Source organism: Lepidochelys kempii, chromosome 4 (genome assembly GCF_965140265.1).
Source record: "Lepidochelys kempii isolate rLepKem1 chromosome 4, rLepKem1.hap2, whole genome shotgun sequence".
Lineage (NCBI taxonomy): Eukaryota > Metazoa > Chordata > Testudines > Cheloniidae > Lepidochelys > Lepidochelys kempii.
The window spans coordinates 98,092,651-98,115,172 of record NC_133259.1 but is presented as its reverse complement, the minus strand read 5'-3'; the positions used below and the strand labels follow the sequence as shown (position 1 = coordinate 98,115,172).

Below are 22,522 nucleotides of genomic sequence, written 5' to 3'. Positions count from 1 at the left end.
CAACATCCTCTTGTCTAGCACAACAGTAATAATGTATTTCCCACGTGTTAGTAGCGGGAGATTCTAAACTTCACTTTTGAGCAGAAAGGAAAGATTATTCACCAGTCACTGTAGTTCTTTTACAGTGCTGCCTCTGCATTAATACATGCTCCACCGCCATTCATGCCTTCAGCATTTTACCATCATCGGGCGCTGAGGTTTTCTCGGAAGGGACTGAGGGAAGTGGGCCCCAGCTACCCTTTTACAACCATTGCTCCAAGCATTCATTTCCAGCATCCCAATGAACCCTGCTTTTGAGAAAGTACCTGAAGCTACAATAAAAAGAAAGCTCATGTATGCAGGAGGCCAGCCCAAGACTGTGGAATAAGCTCCCCAGCAGCTAAAAACCATCACAAACCTCAGCCCCTTCTGGTGTAAGTGCAAGGTGCGTTTCTTTGACCTTGCCTTTTCTAACATAAACATATAACATGTGAGTATATAATATATTTTATTGGACCAACTTCTGTGGGTGAAAGAGACAAGCTTTCAAGCTTACACAGAGCTCTTCTTCAGATCTGGAAAAGGTACTCAGGTCTGGTCTAAACTACAGACCTCTATCGGTATAACAACATCACTCAGGTGTGGATTTTTCACACCCTTGAGTGACATACCTACCTAGCCCCCCGTGTACACAGCGTTATGTCAGCAGGAGAGCTTCTCCTGCCATCCTAGCTGCCACCTCTCAGGGAGGTGGATTAACTACACTGACAGGAGAGCACTCTCCCATTGGCTTGGAGCATCTTCATGAAAGCACTTCAGTGGCGCAGCTGCATCAGTGCAACTACACCCACGCAGTGTTTTAAGGGTAGACTTGCCCACAGAGTGTCACAGCTAAAAACAAGGTGGAACAGATTGTTTAGCATAAGAAGTTAACACATACTAAGAAACCTTTCAAGGTGAAGTGCCCAGTTAACATCTCTGGAGTCCTAGAACAAAGAAGTGGGGGCAGGGGGAGTTAGTGGGTTACAGATTGTTGTAATAAGCTATAAATCCACTGGCTTTATTAAGTCCATGATTATTAGTATCTAACAAAGTTATGAATTTAAGCTCCCAGGCTCGTCTTTTGAAGATGATACGCAGGTTTCCTTTGAGGATGAGGACTGAGAGGTCAGATATAGAGTGATCACTTTGAGAAGTGTTCACCCACTGGGGATATGGTGTTTTTGTCTTTTATCACTTTCTTGCATGTGTTCCTTCAAGAGCCTAGTGATTGTCTCATTTCACCCACACAGTTGTTGTTGGGGCATTTAGTGCATTGGATGAGGGACGTCACGTGCTGTGATAACTGTGTTCAGGGGCGTAAGTTTTGCATCAGTTGTTACGGCAGAGTCTGTGCTGCTTTGAGTTGGTGTGTCCTGGCCTGTGGGGAGCTTGCTTCTGATGATGAGCTTGGCAAGGTTGGCGGTTGTTTGAAGGCAGAAGGGGGGCAGGGTTGGGAAAGATTTCTTTCAGGATGTGGTCCCCATCAAATATTGATTATAATTGTTTAATGATACCCTGTATGGGTTCCAGTGTGGGGTGTTAGGTGACAACTAGATATGTGCAATTGGATCAGATTTTTTTTCCATATTGAAGCAGATTCTCTCAGGGTATTTTGGTAGCCTGTTCCATGATGCCATCTAGTTCTGAGACCAACATGGCTACAACAACACTGTGAACAATAACACACACACTACAAAACAAAACACTGCCTACTACACACACTTTTTCACCTGGGGAGAGGATGAGAGAACAAATGTGACAGACGTTAGTCCCATTGCTCAGTGCATTAATGGAAGGTGCTCAAATACTACAGTGATGAGCATAGAATAAGAACCTGAAAAGAACAGAAAGTCAGTGGCACAAGGTATTCACCCCACAAGAAAAAAACTGTGAAAATATAGAATTCCTGGTCAGTCGTCTTTCTTTTTTGTCAGTAAAGAAAGAAGTTATGACTTAGAAAACACCCAAGGAGAAGCCTTTTGAGAAAGCTGACATTTTTACTTAGTCCCATTTCTGGCGATAATCACATTTTAATAAATCAGAATGCATTTATCATGCATTCAAGACACAAAGTTTGTTTGATTCATAAAGTAAGAAGACAATAACAATAAAATCATTTAAACATAAGATACTAGGTTTTTCTCTATCCTACTGAAATTTTTCTGGGAGATTTTGTTATGAGAAAGATACCTTCTCACCTTTCATAACACATAGAGGAAAGGCACACAGCATGCTGGAAAGTTAGCCCTTGACACACTGTTCTCTCTTCTGTCCTAGCTCAAGTTCTCTGACTTCTGACTGGTCAGTTAGAGTAAAAATTTCCTTTGATGCCTGAGAAAAATTCTTGAGTGACATCTTGAGTTCATCCAGCTGCAAATTCAAATACGGTATCTTTGGAGCTGAGAATGACTGAATTAGTTAATTTATGTCTTATGCAATTCTAATATTCAGGCATCTGATGAAAACAACACAGAGTTCAATAATAAATCCACAGAGATAAATAATGGGAAAGAGAAAGAAATAGGGAGAAAAGAAATATTTTCACTTGTAAAGAGAAAAAGATCAATGAAGCAGAGAGATGCAGGAAAGCTGAGATGGCAAGAGCTGCAAAGAAGTTTCTTGCTCAGACCGGTGTTTGGGACAGAGTTTATGTAAAGTATAAATGTATAAAATTATTCTTTCTAACATTATGCTCTTTTATTCCACTTTATAATGCACTTCACTCTTTAGGCTGTTTCACCACATGTGGTCACTTACCTCCAGCGTGTAGTGCCTGAGGCCCCAATCCAGCAAACAGTTACACATGTGCTTAACTTTACTATGATGAGTACTCATGACAGTAAAGCATGTGCATAACTGTTTGCAGGATTGGGTCTTATAATCCATCAGCCATTGTTACCAGAACCTTCCTAAGAAGATTTGCCTGTTTCCAAGAGGGTTAACTTGACTAATCCATCAACCATATACATTTTTAGATGGTAAGGTCTTCAGTGCAGGGACTCTCTCTTACTACTGTGTTCAAACTGGATCAAGCACAATATGATTCCATCTTGACTGAGGCCTCTAGGTGCTATTATAATACAAATAAATATGTAAATTAATTAATTTTTTTAAATTGTGCAGTAATGACTTCTTTATAATAGTATCACATGGTTGTATTGAAAGCTGATAGTAGCATAAATAAGCAAATCGCAGTAGGATATATCATCAGTTTATTTTTTAATAAACCTGAGACCTTTGGACAGATAAAGGACTCTGTTCCTTTAAATTAAGGTCCTGTAATAACAAAACTTCTATCCGTTAGTTAAAATATGTAGTGAAACCACGCTTCATCACTAAATCTCCTTAAATAAATGTAGCAACCTCAACCAGCTTCTTCCAGGCATTTGCTTGCATCTTATTAGCATTATAAAACTGAATCTATAGCAACAGATGAAAGTCATAACAGCAAGCCATCTGCTATTATAAATTCATGCATTTTTTGCTTCCAGAGCAACAAAACATTAAGGAACAAAGGAAGAGTGATATTACAATATCTAATCCAGTCCTGTCTTTTTTGTTCATTTTAGCACAGGATAGTTTGATCTCTGGTGGGTCAAAAAGTCATTGGGTGAAATCTGAGCTGTGTTGAAGTCAATGGCAAGACTCTGACTTCATAGGGGCCAGGATTTTGCCCAGAGAGTCTTATAATTATTATTATTCATTTATTATTTGCATTACAATAGCAACTAGAATCGCCATCTGAGATCAGGGTACCAATGTGCTAGGTGCTGTACAAACATATAGTAAGAGGCAGTCCCTTCCCCAAAGAGTTTACAGTCTAAATAGAGAAGACAGAAGGGAAACAGAGAGATAAGTTGACTTGCTTACATCACAGAGCAGGTCCATGTCAGGACTGGGAATAGCACCCAGTTCTGTCCACTGCTCTACCCACTGGCCCACATTAACTCTTTAAAGATAAAAAAACAAATCTCTTAATTGAGATCTTGTTCATCTTGTTATGTAGGAGAAGCTTAAAGTAATGGATAAAACTAACAGTGTGTTATACATTGATTTCCAGGTCATAGACTTATACTGGGGAGTAGAAACAGAAGAGTGGGACAGTCCTGAGCTCCAGAAGACTCGTATGAAGCTGTTAGAAGATTGCTTGAAAACTTCTGCAGGTCCATGTTTTGTTGTGGGTATACAAATAATGCTTTACATTAAAACAAAAATACATTGATAGCTATCCTAGCATCTGTAGTGCAGTTAAAGGTTTTTTCCTAGACAAATGTGTTTTCTCTTTTACTTCTGAAATATTTCTTGTATACTTCTTACTGTGCATTTGAAATATCAGACCTGAGATTTCCCAGACAGTGCTGTAAATTGACAATGGATATTTGACATCAGTAAAGGAGGTCTGGCCCTTCACAACCAGCCCATTTTGGGTGGTTTGGTGCCCCCACATGGAGGGCATTGTGACTGCTGGCCAATGGCAGCACTCCTTGGTTAGGGTATTAACTCCCAGTACTTCTCCCAAGTTCTGGTATTAGCAGGCCAACAAGGGCTTGCCTATAAAAGAACAGCAGCAGACAGAGGTTATCTTCTTCGATCCATTCTCTGCTGGTGTGCCTGGCAGGCCCAGGAAATCATAGGATGCTATTTCGATCGGAACATCAAAATGGGAAATGGCCAGTGACAGCCTGGGAAGGCTGTGGCTATCATCTTTCTCAGACACACACACGCATGCAAAACACCGATTGTTTACTGCTGCCAGGACAGGTTGCTTTTAGAAGGTACTTTAAGGTTCAATAACATTGTAGACACCTAGCAAAAAATGATAATTCCTGTGTTCATCCTCACTAGCCCTCCCATCAACTTTTGTAAAAGTGGTGTACATACTCCTGTATAATAGGAGTAGGTATTTGTTAAGGTTGTAGCTAGTATCTTACCTCAAGCTCAAGAAAAGATCTCCTGCCATAGAATCATAGAAATGTAGGGCTGGAAGGAACTTTGAGAATCATCAAGTCCAGCCCCCTGCACTTACACCATCCCTGACAAGTGTTTGTCTAACCTGTACTTAAAAATCTCCAATGATGAGAATTCCACAACCTCCCTTGGAAGCCTATTCCAGAACTTATGGTTAGAAAGTTTTTCCTAATATCTAACCTAAATCTTTTAAGCCCATTACTTGTTGCCCTACTTTCAGTGGACATGGAGAATCACTGTCTTCTTTATAACAGCCCTTAATATATTTAAAGACTATCAAGGTATCTTCTTTTCTCAAAACTAAACATGCCAAATTTATTTTAACCTTTCCTATTAGGTCAGGTTTTCTAAACCTTTTATCTTTTTTTATTGCTCTCCTCTGGACTCTCTCAATATATCCACATCTTTTCTAAAGTGTGGTGCCCAGAATTGAACACAGTACTCCAGCTGAGGCCTCACCAGTACTGAGTACAGCAGGGCAATTACCTCCTGTGTCTTATGTATGATATTCCTATTAATACACCCCAAAATGATATTAGCCTTTTTCACAACTACATCACACTCTTGACTTGTATTCAAATTGTGATTCACTATAACCTGCAGATCCTTTTCAGCAGCACTACTTTCTATCCAGTTATTTCCCATTTTGTAGTTGTGCATTTGATTTTTTTTTCCTTCCTAAGTGTAATACTTTGTACCTGGCATTACTGAATTTAATCTTGTATTAATTTCAGATGAGTTCTCTAATTTGTCAAGGTCATTTTGAATTCTAATCCTGTCCTCCAAAGTGCTTGCAACCTGCCCAGCCTGGTGTCATCTGCAAATTTTATAAGCATACTCTCCACAGCATTATCTAAGTCGTTAACAAAAATATTGACTAGTACCAGACTCAGGACTGACCTCAGCAGATACGCCCTTCAAGTTTGACAGTGAACCATTGATAACTGCTCTTTGAGTACGGTCTTTCAGCCAATTGTGCACCCATTTTATAGTAGTTTAATCTAGATGACATTTCCCTAGTTTGCTTATGAAACTGTTATGTGGAACTGTTTTTAAAGCCTTACTAAAATCAAGATATATCACATCTGCTGCTTCACGCACATCCACCAGGCCAGTAACACTGTCAAAAGAAGGAAATTGGGTTGGTTTGGCATGATTTGTTCTTGACTAATCCATGATGGCTATTCGTTATATTATCCTCTAGGTAGTTACAAATTTATTGTTTAATAATTTGTTCAAGTATTTTTCCAGGTATTAAAGTTAGGCTGCCTTGTCTATAATTCTCCAGGGTCATCTTTGTTCCCCTTGTTAGAGATAGGTACGATGTTTGCCCATCACAATATCTTCAGTTCTGAATTTATGGCGCCAAGTCAAATGTTAATTTGAGCTCAGTAACTGAAAGACACTGGGAGTGGACTGCATCAGTTAAATTCTGCAAAATAGGAATCCTCTCTTTTCAGGGAAGCATATGCACTAAATGTTGCTGGCAGTGGTGTTATATTCGTTACATGGTGCAGAATAGACTTGTAAGTGTAAAGTTTTACTTCTCTTTCCCTTAGAAAAATGTGTGCCTTGCTTTAATGAGCACATAGGTAAAAAATACGGAAAAATATTTTTGGCACATCAGTGTGGCATATAAACTGTTTTAATCTTACGTATTGATTCTGGACAAAAATTTATCATTCTTCTGCCAACTTTTTAAATAAGGTGTTCCTTTTAACGCTTTCTGGGTAGATTAAGGTAATTAATGAGGTTGGATATACAATGGCAGAGCCAGGAATCAGTATTTGAGCAATTTAGACTAAAGCATCATAAGTCAGCATTGATATCTGAAACAAGATGCATGAAGCAATTTGGGAGGCAAGTGGATTTGTATTGTTCATGTGTGGAGTATGTATGGGCTGGGATTCTTTGTGAGTAAGGTGAGCAAGACTATTTTACTGGAGATGTATACTGCCTGGAAGGAATTTTTAGTCAGACTGTTATTTGTTGGGGTTTCTTTGTTTTGTTATTTTTTGTTAACACCTATCTAACTTCAGTGAATAATAAACACCTGGGAACATAGTCTTTATTAAGGATTCTGCACCCTGTTCTTTGGTTAGGGAATGAGAAAACACCCAGTCAACACCTGAGACACCGAGTAATCCCTCTACTCATGATATTCCACCTATTTCAAAGTAAAGTTAAATTAAAAAAATTGTTTCTTTGGAAAACACCTTCCAGCCCTTCATTTTGCAATAAAAAGACACATTAAGTGTCACAGACCCCATAAAAAGAAATCTTAAGCAGGTCATCCGTAAAGGGCGTGTGAGTTTGTTGTCAGTGTAATGAGAGAACAATAATATCAGTTGCAGCAGCCAGCATATCCAACTTCTACAGTTAATAAGCCATGTCTTCAGCTGTATCAGAGCAGTTTTCAGGACATGTCAGCGAACGAGGACAGACACAAGGACAGATTTTAAGTGTCATGCTGCAACTTTGTTAAACTTAACCAAAGGAGGGGCGCTACCTGTCCTGTCAACCAGACTCTTGCATACGAGGCATTTTAAGTGGTTCCAGTGCAGGGTTACAAGGCTCCTACTGTATAGCCCATAACTCAGGGTAGACTCTCCTCAGCTTACCCCTTAGATTCAGCTCTCTCATCTGAATCCTTTCACTCGCAGCCACACAACCTGCGAGGGGGACAGAAGGTACTGAAATGTGGCGGGGGGAGGAACTTGGCCCGTGCATGCCACAAGGTCTCCCCTTATCCCAGAGGCGGGCAAACTATGGCCTGCGGGACCGTCCTGCCCAGCCCCTGAGGTCCCGACCGGGGAGGCTACCCCCGTCCCGTCCCCTGCTGTTCCCCCTCCCTCGCAGCCTCAGTGCGCTGAGCTGCCGGCGCTGTGGCCCGCTGCTCCTGCCAGGCAGCGTGGCTGTGAGCTTCTGCCACTCTGAGTGGCGTGGTAAAGGGGCGGGGAGGGGTTGGATAAGGGGCAGGGGGTCCCATCAGGGGACAGGGAGTGGTTGGATGGGGTGGAGATTCTGGGGACGGGCAGTCAGGGGAGCAGGGAGGTTGCATAGGGGGTGGGGTCCCAGGGGACAGTCAGGGGGTGGGGGTGTGGATAGGGGTCGGGGCAGTCAGGGGACTGGGAGCAGGGGGGTTGGATAGGGTCTGGGGTCCCGGGGGGTGGTTAGGGGCAGGAGTCCCAGGAGGGGGCAGTCAGGGGACAAGAAGTGGGGGGCGGGGGTTGGATGGGGCGGGGGTTCTGAGGGGGGCAGTCAGGAGGCGGGAAGTGGGAGGGGGTGGATAGGGGGCGGCGTCCAGGCTGTTTGGGGAGGCACAGCCTTCCTTACCCGGCCCTCCATAAAGTTTTGCAACCCCGATATGGCCCTCAAGCCAAAAAGTTTGCCCACCCCTGCCCTATTCTCTGGGTATAAAAAACCTACCATCAAAATCCCAGGTCTTTTACTCTGAGAACAATCCCTGCCTTTTAACCACACTGGAAATTGGCTGCAAGTTGCGACAAACCAACATCCTTACCAAGTACTACCACTGATTACTAAATCTTATTCCTGTTTAACCTAACTGTGCCTCCCAACTGCTGCAAGGAAGGCAAAAAATCCACAATTTAGCCCCAACAAGGGACCAGTCAGCTCCCCTCTTACTCCAGCTGGCCAATGGGCAGAGTAGTAGGGGCCACCCTTGCATTCCCCCAGTGTGTGCTCTCCTCCCCACTTCTATAGGGGCTGTCCCAGTCACTGCATATCCCATAAAGTTTGCCACATGTTGAGGCAGGTGGATGGCAGTAGCAGAGGAGGAGCGTGCAAAATTGGTTTCTAAACCTCCTTTAAGGTGTCCTCGTCTTGGAGCTGTTCTATGTTTTCTCAGACTCTCCAAAAGGTATATAAGACCAGGATTGCTCTGTCCACTGACTGCTTGCAATTGTAAGGGGTCATTCTGGCCACAAAGGATCAACATGGCAAAGAGGCACTTTGAACATGCTTCATTTTTTTATAACATGCCTCCTACATTGGGTTCAGGAGAGAGATGATGTAGAAGCTGCAACCCAAATATTCCCCCTACCTCTCCAATGCCAGCGAAATCTTCAGAGAGTCATTTAAGATGGCTTTAAGTCTGATTAGTCCTGCAGGAGCCGTGCAAAATCAATTAAATGGAGCCGAGGATCCAGCCCAATATCCTTGCTCTTAAATCTACAAAACTGGTTTTAAAAAAATCCACAAATGTGCCTCTTTCACTTTCCTTGTTAGAGAAATATCTGGAGATGTGATGATATTGTGGAATTACTACAGCAAGTTGTTAACAATAAGCAGGAATTGCTTATCGAGCAGAACCCAGGTCACTGAGAGAACACATGCAGGCCCAGAGCCTCAAAGATATTAAGAAGCTGGTTCCCACTGAAATCAATGGAAGTTCGGTGCCCAATTACCTTTGAAGATCTGTGCCTCAGTATTTTGCTCTCATTACCTGGATTTGCCAATTGCTGTGAAATTCTGTTCAGTAGAAGTCAGAAAACCTCTGAAGATTTAAAGGAAGAAAAAAAAGTTCTTAGTATAAAAAACCAATTATCTTTCAAGAGAAGTGTTTGCTAGTTTAAAAAAGGGACTATTTTTTGTGTTTTTTCTCAGAATAGCAAACTACTGTAGCTAGACAGAGCCAGTTACATGTGGGACAACAGCCCAGTCTCATATACACAACCTCCCTCAGTCAATGTAACTTTTTAAACAAATATTTTGTTTCAGACACTGTATTAAGGCTTCTCCTCCCTCCTGGTCCTGTCAGTTGGTTGCTATATTCTCTCCATCTGCACACACTATTTGCAGTGTAGCAGTTTCACTTCAAGGCCCCACCTTAGCAAAATCAGTAAAGTCTCCCACATCATGCTGATGTTTAATACAAAAGTCTCCCCTATGGGGTTTCATTTATTGTTATTAAACAAAATTTATTCAGCTGTTCACCCTGTATCCAGGCTCACCAACCAGAGTTGGCTGAAGTTCTTTGTAGTCAGAAAATGGCCTTCTTTCAAAAACAAAATGTGTTCAGTTTTTATAGGGGGGAGTTGTACATCTTTTCAATATTTTTCCATTGTCATCAAAAACATTATTAAAACGCTTATCAAACTTTTCAATTACCAAACACTAGGTTTTTAGTAAATACAATTTCTATCACCATTCTGATGTTTTCAATAAAAATTCCTGCAACATTGTTTTTTTAAAAGGGTTAATTTCAAACACTCTAAACAAGAACTATTTTGCAAAAACTAGGATTTTGTTTTTTAACCTGTTCTATCCCCATGTCGTTTTGCCCCTCTAGCATGGCTTCAGAGTCCTTTCAGCCCTTCCCGAGAGTTTCATAGTGCTTTCCCCCTCACTGCAGGGGTGTTGCTTTCTCTTGTGTCAGGGGCCAAAACACAGTCCCTGCTTCATGGCTCTATTGTCCTTTCAGTCCCTGGTCTTCAGGAATTCTCCACAGCCCTCCTCTTAAGGTCTGTGAATAGTTCCAGTCTTTCTCTAGCTCCTCTCAGTGGCTTCTGATCACAGCTCCTTTCAGGTTCTTTCCCCAGGCCTTTACCAGGAAAGACCAAACAGCACCCAGGGTAAAATCTTGACATTCTTAAAATCAGTGTTAAAATCCTATTAACTTCAATAAGGCCAGGATTTCTGTCTTCGGGTCTCCCAGTGGAGAAACTCCCTGGTCCCACTCAAGTTAGCAACAGGACCTGTTTTTTATTTCCTGCCTCTTCTACCCGCAGCCAAAGCTGTCAGCCAAATCACATAATCAGTCACTTGCTCCTTAGTCAACTGATTTCCCCCCACCCCCTTGATTTGAAAGCATCTTTTGTCCCCATTGGTTCCTTTGGTCAGGTGCCAACCAGGTTATTTGAGCTTCTTAACCCCTTACAGATAAGGAGGAATTTTAGGCTACCCTTATGGTTATGACAAGGGGCATCACTGGGGGTGGCATGCGCATATCAGGGGTGAGGCTGCAACACATAGCGCTGAGGAGATTCAGAGCAACTCAGGGAGGCTGCTGTTAGACCCTCGGGGCTTCTCTAGATTACACAGGGAACGCTCCAGCCCTCAGAGCAGCCAAGAACTCTGAAGGTAAAAAGGTGGCTTTAAACCCCTCTAGCTTCCCCTCACCACCCCCACTGCCACTGAGCTGTGAATTCTGAGCTGCACTGCTGAGAGGTACAGTACAAAGTCTCACTGAGTGTTGCCTATGTTACAGTCAGACAATCTGAAAAGGTGGTCTGTATAAAAATTACAACTTAGAATAAGTGACTTTTGAGCCAGTAGGAAATCTTGGCACACGCACACTACGTTCCTTTAGCTCCAGCAGTTAGTTTAAAGTATCTAATCTAGCAACAGAGCTTGATAAGTATTGAGCAATAAGATGTTTGGGACAACAGTGTGGAGTAGGGTACCTCTCTGTATCAGGATATTTAGACTTGGTGGTTTGCGAGATGAAAATACAGGTAAATTTTACATTCTGTGTTACTACTGAGAACAGTTTTGTAGAACTACAATAATGCTACTAGTGGAATTGCTCAGCAGAATGGTTCAGAATCCATCAATTCTTTTTAATCAATAAACACTATAAAAGCTCTTTATTTAGATTTACAGATATAACTCTCATGGCTTTAACACAAAATGTTTGTGGAAGATGGACAGAAGATCTGTCTACACTGTAGAAATTTGCACCAATATCATTACACCAAAGCAGATTTCTCTCTGACTCCCTGTCCTTCAGCCCAGATATTTTCAACTGGACAAGATTCATGCCTATAAACCCAATTCCATAATTCTTGCACTTTCAATAGTTAAAGTACTGGGTGATTTAAGAGCTGAAAATGAAAACACATTGTTGTACTTTATTACTGATGAACCTTTCCCCACCCTGTTATTTTCTTACTGCAAATATCAAGTTAATGGAGGTGCTTGTTACAACACAACACAAGACACCAACATCTCTCTTCTGAGATCTTCATTTACATATTATAATTTATTGTAGAAGATTCCTGTAAGGTCCAATCACTTGCAGAATATGCCCCCATCCACAAATCCTGAAAGGCCATAATAAACATCCAGATACCCAATTTTGCCTGCAATCACAAAAGTGGAACTGAAAGCCTAAGGACTGAAGAAGTGTTTAGAATAGCTCTACAAGGAACAAACCATTAGGTAAAATCTATTGTTAAAGTGAAAAAGCTATGCTGGAGTCACTGCAAGTTACTAGAATGTAGAGAGTCCTGAGATGGGTAAGCTGAAGACACTAGGAGTAGGAAATGCAAACAGTGAGAAAGTTTTGGGGGACTAACGTTAAATTAAACAAAAAAAAAATCTTTGCTGTTTTGTTAGAATGCAGATAAAGAGCTGAAGTCTGAGTCGTATACCTGTCATACCGAAATGGCAGATGCTACTTTAAATGGAGAAGAGAAGAGTTTTGAGGAAAGTCCTAATCTTAGATTGTTATTAAGGAACAAAAGATGAAAAGGCTAAAACTACTAACGCAGTTTTCTATGTGAACTTGAATGGTACAAAACAGCCTGTGACATGGAACCACTGATCTTCTGGAACCTATAGTTGCTGTGGTGCCTACAGTTCCCTGTGTGTGGCATTTGTTAGGCAAGTAGTGAGCTATGACTTGTACTTTTCTGAAAAAACATTTTAGTGTTATCTCACTCTTAGAGCCCACCCTCACTCATTTGTCAATTTCATCCACCTCTTGCAGACTGTCTGTCTTGTAGATTGTGAGTTCTCTGGGGCAAAGACTGGTTTTGTTACTTGCCTGTACAGAGCCTACTCCTAGCAAAATGGAGCCCTAGTCCTTGATTAGGGTTAGTTGTTACTGTAACACTTAAATGTCATCTCAAATCCCTAGAGAGCGGCTTCCATCTATTTCTTCTTTTGCTAAGAAACCTGGACTTAGTCCAGTTATATATTTTTATGACTCTTCACTTTCTCTTTGACAAAGAAACCAGGCTTGCAGGATAGAGATTTTACATTTTCTTGTAGCCATGGACTTGAAACATGTCCTATCATCCCCAGATGTCTCTGTGGAACGTAAAATGAAAGACACCTACTTATGCTAACATTCCTGAATATTTTATGAACTAAACAATTTTGAAACTGTTTATAACTGGCATTGCTCCTAAAGAAAGAATGGAAATCAATGGACCTGAAGAGTTAACTGGACTTGGTAGTCCTGTCAATACCTATCCCTAGAGAGATGCCCAAATCCACCATACCCACAGCACAGGATCTCAAATTCTCGCCTGCTCTTTACCAAGACCAATCCTATCAATAGCTCTTCCAATGGCATTCTAGTGTGACTATAGCTCCCACAAATCTTCCGGCTCCCATTCACTGACCCAAGGACAGCACACCAAATACATCTTTGGTACCCTCCCCTGAAATGTTCATATTCATCCCTGCTCCCTCTTATTTCTTGTACCTTCCTTGACAGTTCTTGAGTAAATGCTGGTGAGGTAGTTATCAGATTGGAAACAAACAGGTATTCATACCATGCTGTATCGCAGTACCTGACTGATTTAAATCCAGTCATTTCAACTGATGCAGGAGTTTACCAGGTTGATCATCAAGCTCCAAAAGCTAGGGTTTTTAAGTGAATGTAATGTTGATCAGTGGAAATCTGCTGGACTGACAGTACTAGAAGTGGAAGTTCTCTTACACTCACGCTACTCAGAAGAGATACAAGCTTAGGAAACATTAGTTTAAGGTTCTCCAGGACCAATGTACCTTAACCCTTTGGGGAGCTGGCCTCTTAAATGTAGTGATAACCAAGTCAAGAAAAGTATGAGAATGTTTTTGAGTAAAAGAAATGTCTGGGGCAGATCCTATTCACTTTTTTCTATTCCACACAGAACAGGCTTAGCAGACTCACCTGATTCTACCTTATAACCACAGCTTTTTAGGAGCAGTAGTATACATGAGTAACTTGGTTAGTAAAGGGTAAAGTCCAGAAAAAGAATATCAGAGAGGAATGTGCACAATTTAGTAATAACAGAAATGGAATTTCTCAGTCTGAGATATAACATAAATACGAATGTCAGATTCACTGATAAACAAATCTTTGATTGCAGGAATATGAAGAAATTTCCTGTGTGGGTATGGTATTGAATAACTGCCTATCATGGGGGATTGTACTTTTCTTGTAGGATCTGATACTTGCTACTGGCAGAGGTAGGACCTTGGACTAGATAGGCCATTGGTTGATCACATATAGCAATACCTTTATTCATATGGTATATTTTCATTAGCAATTTGGCAAGTGGAAAAGAACTATACATGACCTAATTCCCTTCAACTTTATACCATGAGACACAGAAAGATCGTCTCAAGGCACTTGCTGAGTTGTTCTAACACACCTTACCTCTATGAGAGTTCTAATGGTATAAAAATACATATTTAAAAAATAAAACTAATTCCCTCTTCCCCCCCCGCACCACTGACAACTGAACAATACTTCTTAAAGTGGTGTCAAAAAATTCAGCCACTCAAACAATGAGACTGCTGAGCATTCTTGGACTCTTACAACATTCCACACTATGCTCCTTCTGTCGGCCGTGCACATCCTCACCAGGAGCATAGTTTAACTGTGTGTATGGAGCATGGTAGGGCACTGACTGATTGAGTCCCACAACATGGGGCTGACAGGACAGCGATCCTCGGTCTGTCACTTGCCAGGGACTGACATAAGTAATGCAGTATCTACACTGACACTGCGTCGACCTAACTACATAGAACTAAGTGCTACGCCTCTTGCGGAGGTGGAGTTATTAAGTCAGGGTAATAGGCAACTTACATCAGCAGGAGCAACATTGTAGTGTAGATGTTTACAGAGTTAGGGTTACACCAACCTAACTCTGTAGTTTAGACCAGACCTAACATATACCTCTTAAGGTGTACAATATGTTTTAAGTGGCATATTCTTTCAATATGCATTCAGTTTGTGCATGAAATTTACAAGGCGGTCTCGGGAAAATGACAAAATCCCTCTCCATCTACAGTTCATTACTATTTTAGGTTTTTGGACCAGATTGGCAAAGTTACAGAAGTCTTTTCATGTGTCCTTGTCTTTTTGCCTAATTAGAATTTAATGGGCCAGATTCTGCTTTCTTGTACACCAGAAGCAAGCAGAGGTGTTCTGGATTTACAGTAACATTAACTAAAAGCTGGTTGGCCCGCCAGTTGTGAATAACTTCCATTTCTTAAGAAAATGGTGCAAGCTGTGTTTTTGGGGGGGTTGTTTGTTTGTTTAGTTTAACTGCAATGTGTACATACAATAGCTTTAAGTCATCCTTCCTTTCTGTAAGTTTTACTTCCAGTGAGTTGGTCTCTTGCAAGAATGCCTGTAACCTCCATTAGGAGGGGTTTTCTTTATAGTTTTCAATCACATCTTTTTTCTTCCTCTCCCCTCCAAACATTCTGAATTTGGGATTAAATCTTGTTAAACTGAATAAACTACTGGGTTTAGATTGATTTTATAAATTGCTGTTTTGTGGCATTGTGTGCCAATACTGTGCTATCAGTGTGAGAAAAATGAAATGTCAGTTCTTAAATCAGCACAGGGCAGTAACTTAAGAGACCTAAACTTTTGTTCAAGCACAAATATTAAGGTTTTACCTGGAGACAAAAAAGAAAAGTAAATCCTGAAAAAGATGTGAAAGAAGTCCTCAGTCTGTGGCACCCTCTTTGTGAAAGTACAGTTTCCCACTTTCCTCCTATCAGAGTAGGATTATGTATCAGTTCCTTGGGAAATATCCTTGGACTGAGTAGAACGTATACCTGTAGTTTGTGATCTTTTTAAAAACCGTAGCTTTTACTGTGTAACTGTAATGGTACACACGCTAAATCAGAGTAATACGGTATGTGCTTACGAGTTTTATTTATTAAAAATAAGTTTCTCCTTTTGAGAGGGATATTTTCCCTTTGAGCTTTGCATAGAATTCTTATGGTCGTCAGTGGAAGTTCCACATGAGGAACAAGGGTAGAGTATCCTCCTTAATTTATAAGTTACTTAAATGCTACACTATATACCCCATACCTGTGGCAAAACATACTTTTGGTGCTGCTCTATGTGCCTGCTACTGTACGGTCACACAGCGGCTGTAACAGAGAACAGCAATGAAAGGGTTATGTTTTTGTCAAAGAGGTACTTGGCACTCACTTTGACAACACAATGTGCAAGGCACTGTATTTTCAATTCCCCCCACTTTTTGAAATAATGAAGTAATTTCCCCATATCTTAAAACACTGCGGTATTGCCACACTAAAGGTTAAAAAAAAAATCATGAGTCTTGCCCTCAAAACTCATGAGATTGATTTACGTTATAAGATTTTTAAAAATCGTAAGATTTAGGTTCTTTGTTTGCCTGCAGCTTTTTGAGCCTTTAAAGTTCATCTTGTCAAGTTTTTCTCCATATCCATATGGGCTAGAAACTTACATTTAAAAAAAATAAATTGAGATCACATAACTCCAGGCGCTGGGCCAATATCGCAAAACTAATGATAGAATTGTGAGAGTTGGCAACATTGACACTATGTAAGACTGGCAGATTGTATTAATATCACATGGGAATGTTATTGACTGTGTCTGTTTTAAGAGCTGTGGTAATGCTATGTTGGTTCTGAGTGGAAGGGGTTCACTGACCTTTGATGTTTCACACCTACCATTCTACTTTTAGCCCATGATTGAACATTCCCTAGTGCAACATGAAAGTGCCCATGAGCAAATATGTAATCTTAAAACGTACCCTGCAAGTTACAATATGCAGGCGGACTCCTGTGTCTATTTAGAGCCACACTGATATCAGTGGGGATCTGTTTGGACTCAGAGGTCTTCCTGAACTGTTCCTCTCACGGGATCGGGTCCTTAAGCAGCAGCTTGCATCATGGAAATGACTGTAATGTTTGTAATTACCCCATAAATAGATCTGTGGAAATTTTGGGGCTACATATCTGATTAAACAGGTCAAATCCTATCTTGCACTAATGACCTCAGATGACCTCCCTTTCTCCAAACTAGAGCCTCACACCCAACATGACCGCTCGTAGTAGGTGTTAATATAATTTTTATGAACATAATAACCATGTAAGGGCACTTGCATTGTTGAAATCCAACAAAAGTGACCAATAACCTTTTAGTGATTTTTACTAGAAAGATCAGATTTCAGACACTGGCTTTTTGGTTAGATTTCTTTAATCAACAGCCCAGAATTAATGATTTCACCAAATATCAAGATTCTAGCTGAAAGAGGGCATGGAAATCAGTTGTTCATTTGTCACCTATTACTATTTTCTGTACTATATATGTTTAGATTTGAACCTATTTAACAGCTAGTTACACAACACTTTCACTTTGCAAAGCTTCCCTGGAGCAGTCTCCTGCAGCAGGCTTTTTTTTTTTTTTTGCTAGCCATTGCATAGTTAAGTAAAGTGAAACTAAAAAGTTTGCTGCCTGAGCTCTTAAACTTCACATGGGTTGTCACACTGTTTAATTGTAGGTATACTCTGACAGTTAGACCCCGGCCCAGGACTCTGGGCTAGGACTTAGGCACTCCTCTCCTGTCCCAGCGACACCCAGAACTCCCCTCAGATGAAGCAGGCAGGTCTTCTTATCTTGCCTGATGGTTCCTGATTGGCTACTGCTGTCTAATCCTGGCCCTTCTAGCCGCCGGAGCATCAAGTCTTGTTGGTACCTGAGCCTGAGTGGCTTTTGTAGGTCAGAGGTGTCCAGGTGGCAATGCCTCCAGTGGAGAGCACAGAAGGCCTGGTACACCCCGTGACACACCAAAAGTTGTGTTACAGCTCATTGCTAACAACTTTCCACTCACATATCACACTCTAAAAGATTTCAATTTCAAAACTCAGTGGAAAATGGGATATGCAGTCACAGCATTGAAAGAATACTAATAATGCTGTTCATTCACTTTTTAATCTCTAAAATTTAAAAACAGCATTTATAGCTTGTGAAATCATTTGGTTTCAGTTCATATTCCTCCTTGTCTGATCTATTCAATGGAGTCTCAGAAAAGGTTATAGGCAACAAGCTTCAATTATAAAAAGCATGTGGAAAGAAGTCCTGCAGGTGTTCTTTTCCATTGTCCAAAGAGACATACTTAATGGATCTATGTTCTTTGCTTATGATTTAGTTTTTCCAATTCTAATGATTGCAGGGCCCCCTTCCAAGATGCGGCAAAAATGCTTGGAAACCAATTGAAATTATTACTTTATTCCTAGCAGCAAATGGTGCAAAGGAATTCAATAGATCAGTATCTTAACTGAATGCATGGCTTTCAGTCATTATGGTCACCATAATGGAAAGACTGATATGTGGACATAAAGAATCACGTTTTCAGCCAGCCTCAACCTGTACTCTAAAATTTTCCTAGGTATATTTTGTGCATGTAATCCCCACATTGCAGTTCCATACAGGTATTTGGGCTTGCAAATTGGTATGTCAGCTGTCTACTTAACTGATATGTGGACACAAATACTCATTCGTATGGTGGGTTTGAGACAAGGCAGTGTGCTGAGTCCACTTGTTTTCATGGTAGTTATGGGGTTAATTAGTAGGAGAACTGAGCCAGTGGAGACAGAGAAAACTACCCTATGCTGCTGATCTGACCTTTTGGCTGAGAGCAAAGCTAAACTGAAGTAATGCAAGTAGGGAAGATGGAAGAAGAGTTGTTGATTGAAGTTTCAGGAGAGACTCTGAATCAAAAGAAAGAATGTTCACTTGAGAAGTACACGTAATGCAATTAGAGAAAGATCTGGAGAACAGAAAAGAACAACGCAGTGTGCATGGGTAGAAGTAAAAAAGGTGGCAGGCATACTGTGGACCATCAATTAGTAACAAATTGAAAGGCAAAGTGTATGCTGCATGTGTTTGCCCCTGCTTCCTCTATGGTTTGGAAATGGGGGGTCTGATGGAAATAGAAGGAAAGACTACACAAGTAGAAAATAATAGAGTGCACATGGAGGAAATTAGGGGGAAGATGAACTTGGTAGTCAGTGATTAATAGGCTGGAGAGCCCATGTTTGTTGTGAGCGGGACGTATGATAAGAATGGAAGAACAACAATCAGCAAAGAGAGCATGCGAGGAAGAGGATAGCAAGAAAGGATCTGGAAGAATGAGGAGATGATGGAAAGAATCAGTAAGAGAAGTTTGAAGAAAAAAGGGCTGGAACTCCAAGGCCTTGCCATGGACCAGAAGAAGTGGCGAAGAATTGTGGGCACCTCAAACCTCAGGTAAGCAGGAAAAGGAGTCAAGAATTGAAGTGAAGTGGACGGTCAGGATTAATTTATGAGGCAAAATTAATTGACCACTGAAAGCGGAACGTGATAAACAAATACACAAATTTGAGGGGTATTAATACCAAAGATGAGAAGAATGACTAAGCCTAGGAGTAACTCAAAAGTGTTTACATTATCAGCAGAGAAAAATTTCAAATACTAAAATCTAAGGTGAATAATCAGCGAAGGTCAAAGGTGCATCACATGAGACAGTTAAGATTATATTGGCTTGGAAGTAGATTGTGAGGATTAGCTTCCTCTGGTGTTGGGAGCAAATTTAAGAGGCTTCCAGCATCCACTTCTGATTTCTGTTTTTCAAATCCGTTGCCCCCAATAGTAATGGAAACATGTTCTCTATGGCCCTGTTCAACAGACCTGGTAATTTATCATTATCAGTGTGAAATTATTGACTGTGTTAATTTGAGCACTATTGAAAGCAATCAGACAAGACCTGATATTAGGAATTTAGGAGTCTGGTGGGGTTAAGAAGAATATTTTAATGATCTAAAAATCTTAGACACATTTTTAAGTCAGCCTGCAATCATCTATGGTGTATAGTAAAATATAGGAGTGGATTGGTTTTTACATCTGCTGAAATTTTTATTCCTATCGTATAATGCATGCTTTAATCATGCCACAATTAGTAGTATTTTCTTGAGATTGCTTCAGATTACAATTTGGTGATTAATTCTGGACACATTTTGGCTCAGAGAAAGTTCCCAAATCATATTACTCCAATTTTGTCGAATGTCCTTTTACTCCCAGTTCAGTTTTGAAGTGATTTTAAAGTGATTTGAAGTGATACTAAACTGGGAGGAGTGGTAGATACGCTGGAGGGGAGGGATAGGATGCAGAAGGACCTAGACAAATTGGAGGATTGGGCCAAAAGAAATCTGATGAGGTTCAATAAGGATAAGTGCAGGGTCCTGCACTTAGGACGGAAGAATCCAATGCACCGCTACAGACTAGGGGCCGAACGGCTAGGCAGCAGTTCTGCAGAAAAGGACCTAGGGGTGATAGTGGACGAGAAGCTGGATATGAGTCAGCAGTGTGCCCTTGTTGCCAAGAAGGCCAATGGCATTTTGGGATGTATAAGTAGGGGCATAGCGAGCAGATCGAGGGACGTGATCGTTCCCTTCTATTCGACATTGGTGAGGCCTCATCTGGAGTACTGTGTCCAGTTTTGGGCCCCACACTACAAGAAGGATGTGGATAAATTGGAGAGAGTCCAGCGAAGGGCAACATAAATGATTAGGGGTCTAGAACACATGACTTATGAGGAGAGGCTGAGGGAGCTGGGATTGTTTAGTCTGCAGAAGAGAAGAATGAGGGGGGATTTGATAGCTGCTTTCAACTACCTGAAAGGGGGTTCCAAAGAGGATGGCTCTAGACTGTTCTCAATGGTAGCAGATGACAGAACAAGGAGTAATGGTCTCAAGTTGCAGTGGGGGAGGTTTAGATTGGATATTAGGAAAAACTTTTTCACTACGAGGGTGGTGAAACACTGGAATGCGTTACCTAGGGAGGTGGTAGAATCTCCTTCCTTAGAGGTTTTTAAGGTCAGGCTTGACAAAGCCCTGGCTGGGATGATTTAACTGGGAATTGGTCCTGCTTCGAGCAGGGGGTTGGACTAGATGACCTTCTGGGGTCCCTTCCAACCCTGATATTCTATGATTCTATGATTTATTATCAATGTGCAAAATTGAGTAAAGTCACTGGAGTATCTGAGTTAATCTTTGCTTTTGCTTTCTTTATAGCATTTCAAGCTTGGTACCTAAAGTCATGCAGCTAAATCTATGTTTAATTCCCATTTTTCAGGGGGTGCCAAGCATGTAGAATTGCCACTGAAGTCAGCATGAGTTGTGAGGTTCAGCACATCTCAGTATTTAGCTCTGTAGGATGGACTAGATTTAGAACTAGATTTTCAAAATAATTTGAACTGATAAAGGAGAACAAAAGATGGGAAACTGGGGGGGAGTCCACTTCAAAATGTAAGTCTTCAGTAAAATAAAATATATTCCAGGAATATAACCCAATTACTAAATCTCCTCAACATATCGAGCTTGATTCTCTTCTCACTTACGGTCTGATCTGAAACCCATTCAAGGAAAGGGAAGATTCCCATCAATGTCAGTGGGCTGTGGATCAATCCCCTTATCTCACCAACCTCAGTGGTGTTCACTGATGTAAAACTAGTGCAAGTGTGAAGAGAATCAGGCTGGGCTGGAATGATTGAATGGTGGGCTGTGCAGAAGAGGGTTCTCCAAGAATGTCAATGAGAAACAAACAACAATGGATTCTTCAAAATAGTTACAGGGAAATGAAGTCCATGACTGGAGTGTGGGAGGGATTTTAAATTCCCTCCTCTGATGCCATTTCCTGTGGCACTGGAATCAGGGTCAGATGGCAGCAGCTCTCTCTTACCCTCTCTGCTGAAGGCTAAGTAAGTCTTGAGGTGTACCAAGGAATTAACAAGGGAATTTACCAGTGACAATTATTTTTTGTAATATCATGGGAAGATACTGGAAAAGACCAAGTGTAATAATACCAGTCTTCAAAAATCTTTTTTCTAGAGGTCCTGGCAGTTACCATCTAAAATCAGTTCCCTGAAAAATAATGGAACGAATATGAAGAGAAAAAAAATCACTGAACCTCAAGGGTCAGATTATCTACATTAGATACATGTAGATATTTATGTGCACCTAATTTATACATGCAGAGACTAGTAGTGCACACAGATGATATGCTTAAAGGACCTCATGGAGAGTTAGAAGCCTAGGCCCACATCCACAGAGATCCTTCCACCTGTAAGTATCTAAATCCCAATTTTAGGTATTTCTACAATCCCCAAAACCCCCAATTGACTGTCACCTAACCCTGTAGACATTTAAACTCAGTGTCTAAATTTCCACTGGAAAAGTTCTCTATGCCCCTGTGTTTCTGTTGGGTGCACACATGCTGCTGCCTCTCTCTACTGTCTGAACACCTATCCACTGCCTAAGTCCCAGTGCAGTCCACAAGCCAGGGGAAGATAAGTGCGCCTCTGCTTATCTCACCTGTGGGACCTGATCCGGTAGGCATACTCAGAGGCTGCCTCCCAGATTGAGTCCCACTCAGAATCTGTGAGGAGGCGGCGCTCACTTTATAACTTTCAGGTCACTGGTTACAACACCCACTGAGGAGGATGTGGGTGACCCAGGTGCAATACCC

General features: G+C 41.2%; 1 protein-coding gene across 2 annotated transcripts in view; it reads left to right on the top strand.

Annotated features, from left to right (window-relative positions):
* NWD2 (NACHT and WD repeat domain containing 2) overlaps positions 1-22,522 on the top strand; it is a 126,824-nt gene that overhangs the window by 62,937 nt on the left and 41,365 nt on the right. Inside the window, exon 3 of one of the 2 annotated variants that reach the window (XM_073342315.1) lies at positions 4,082-4,198. The exons of the other annotated variant lie outside the window; for it this stretch is intronic. Coding sequence (XP_073198416.1) covers positions 4,082-4,198 — 117 coding nt within the window. The remainder of the gene's footprint in view (positions 1-4,081; positions 4,199-22,522) is intronic. 2 annotated transcript variants of the gene reach the window in all.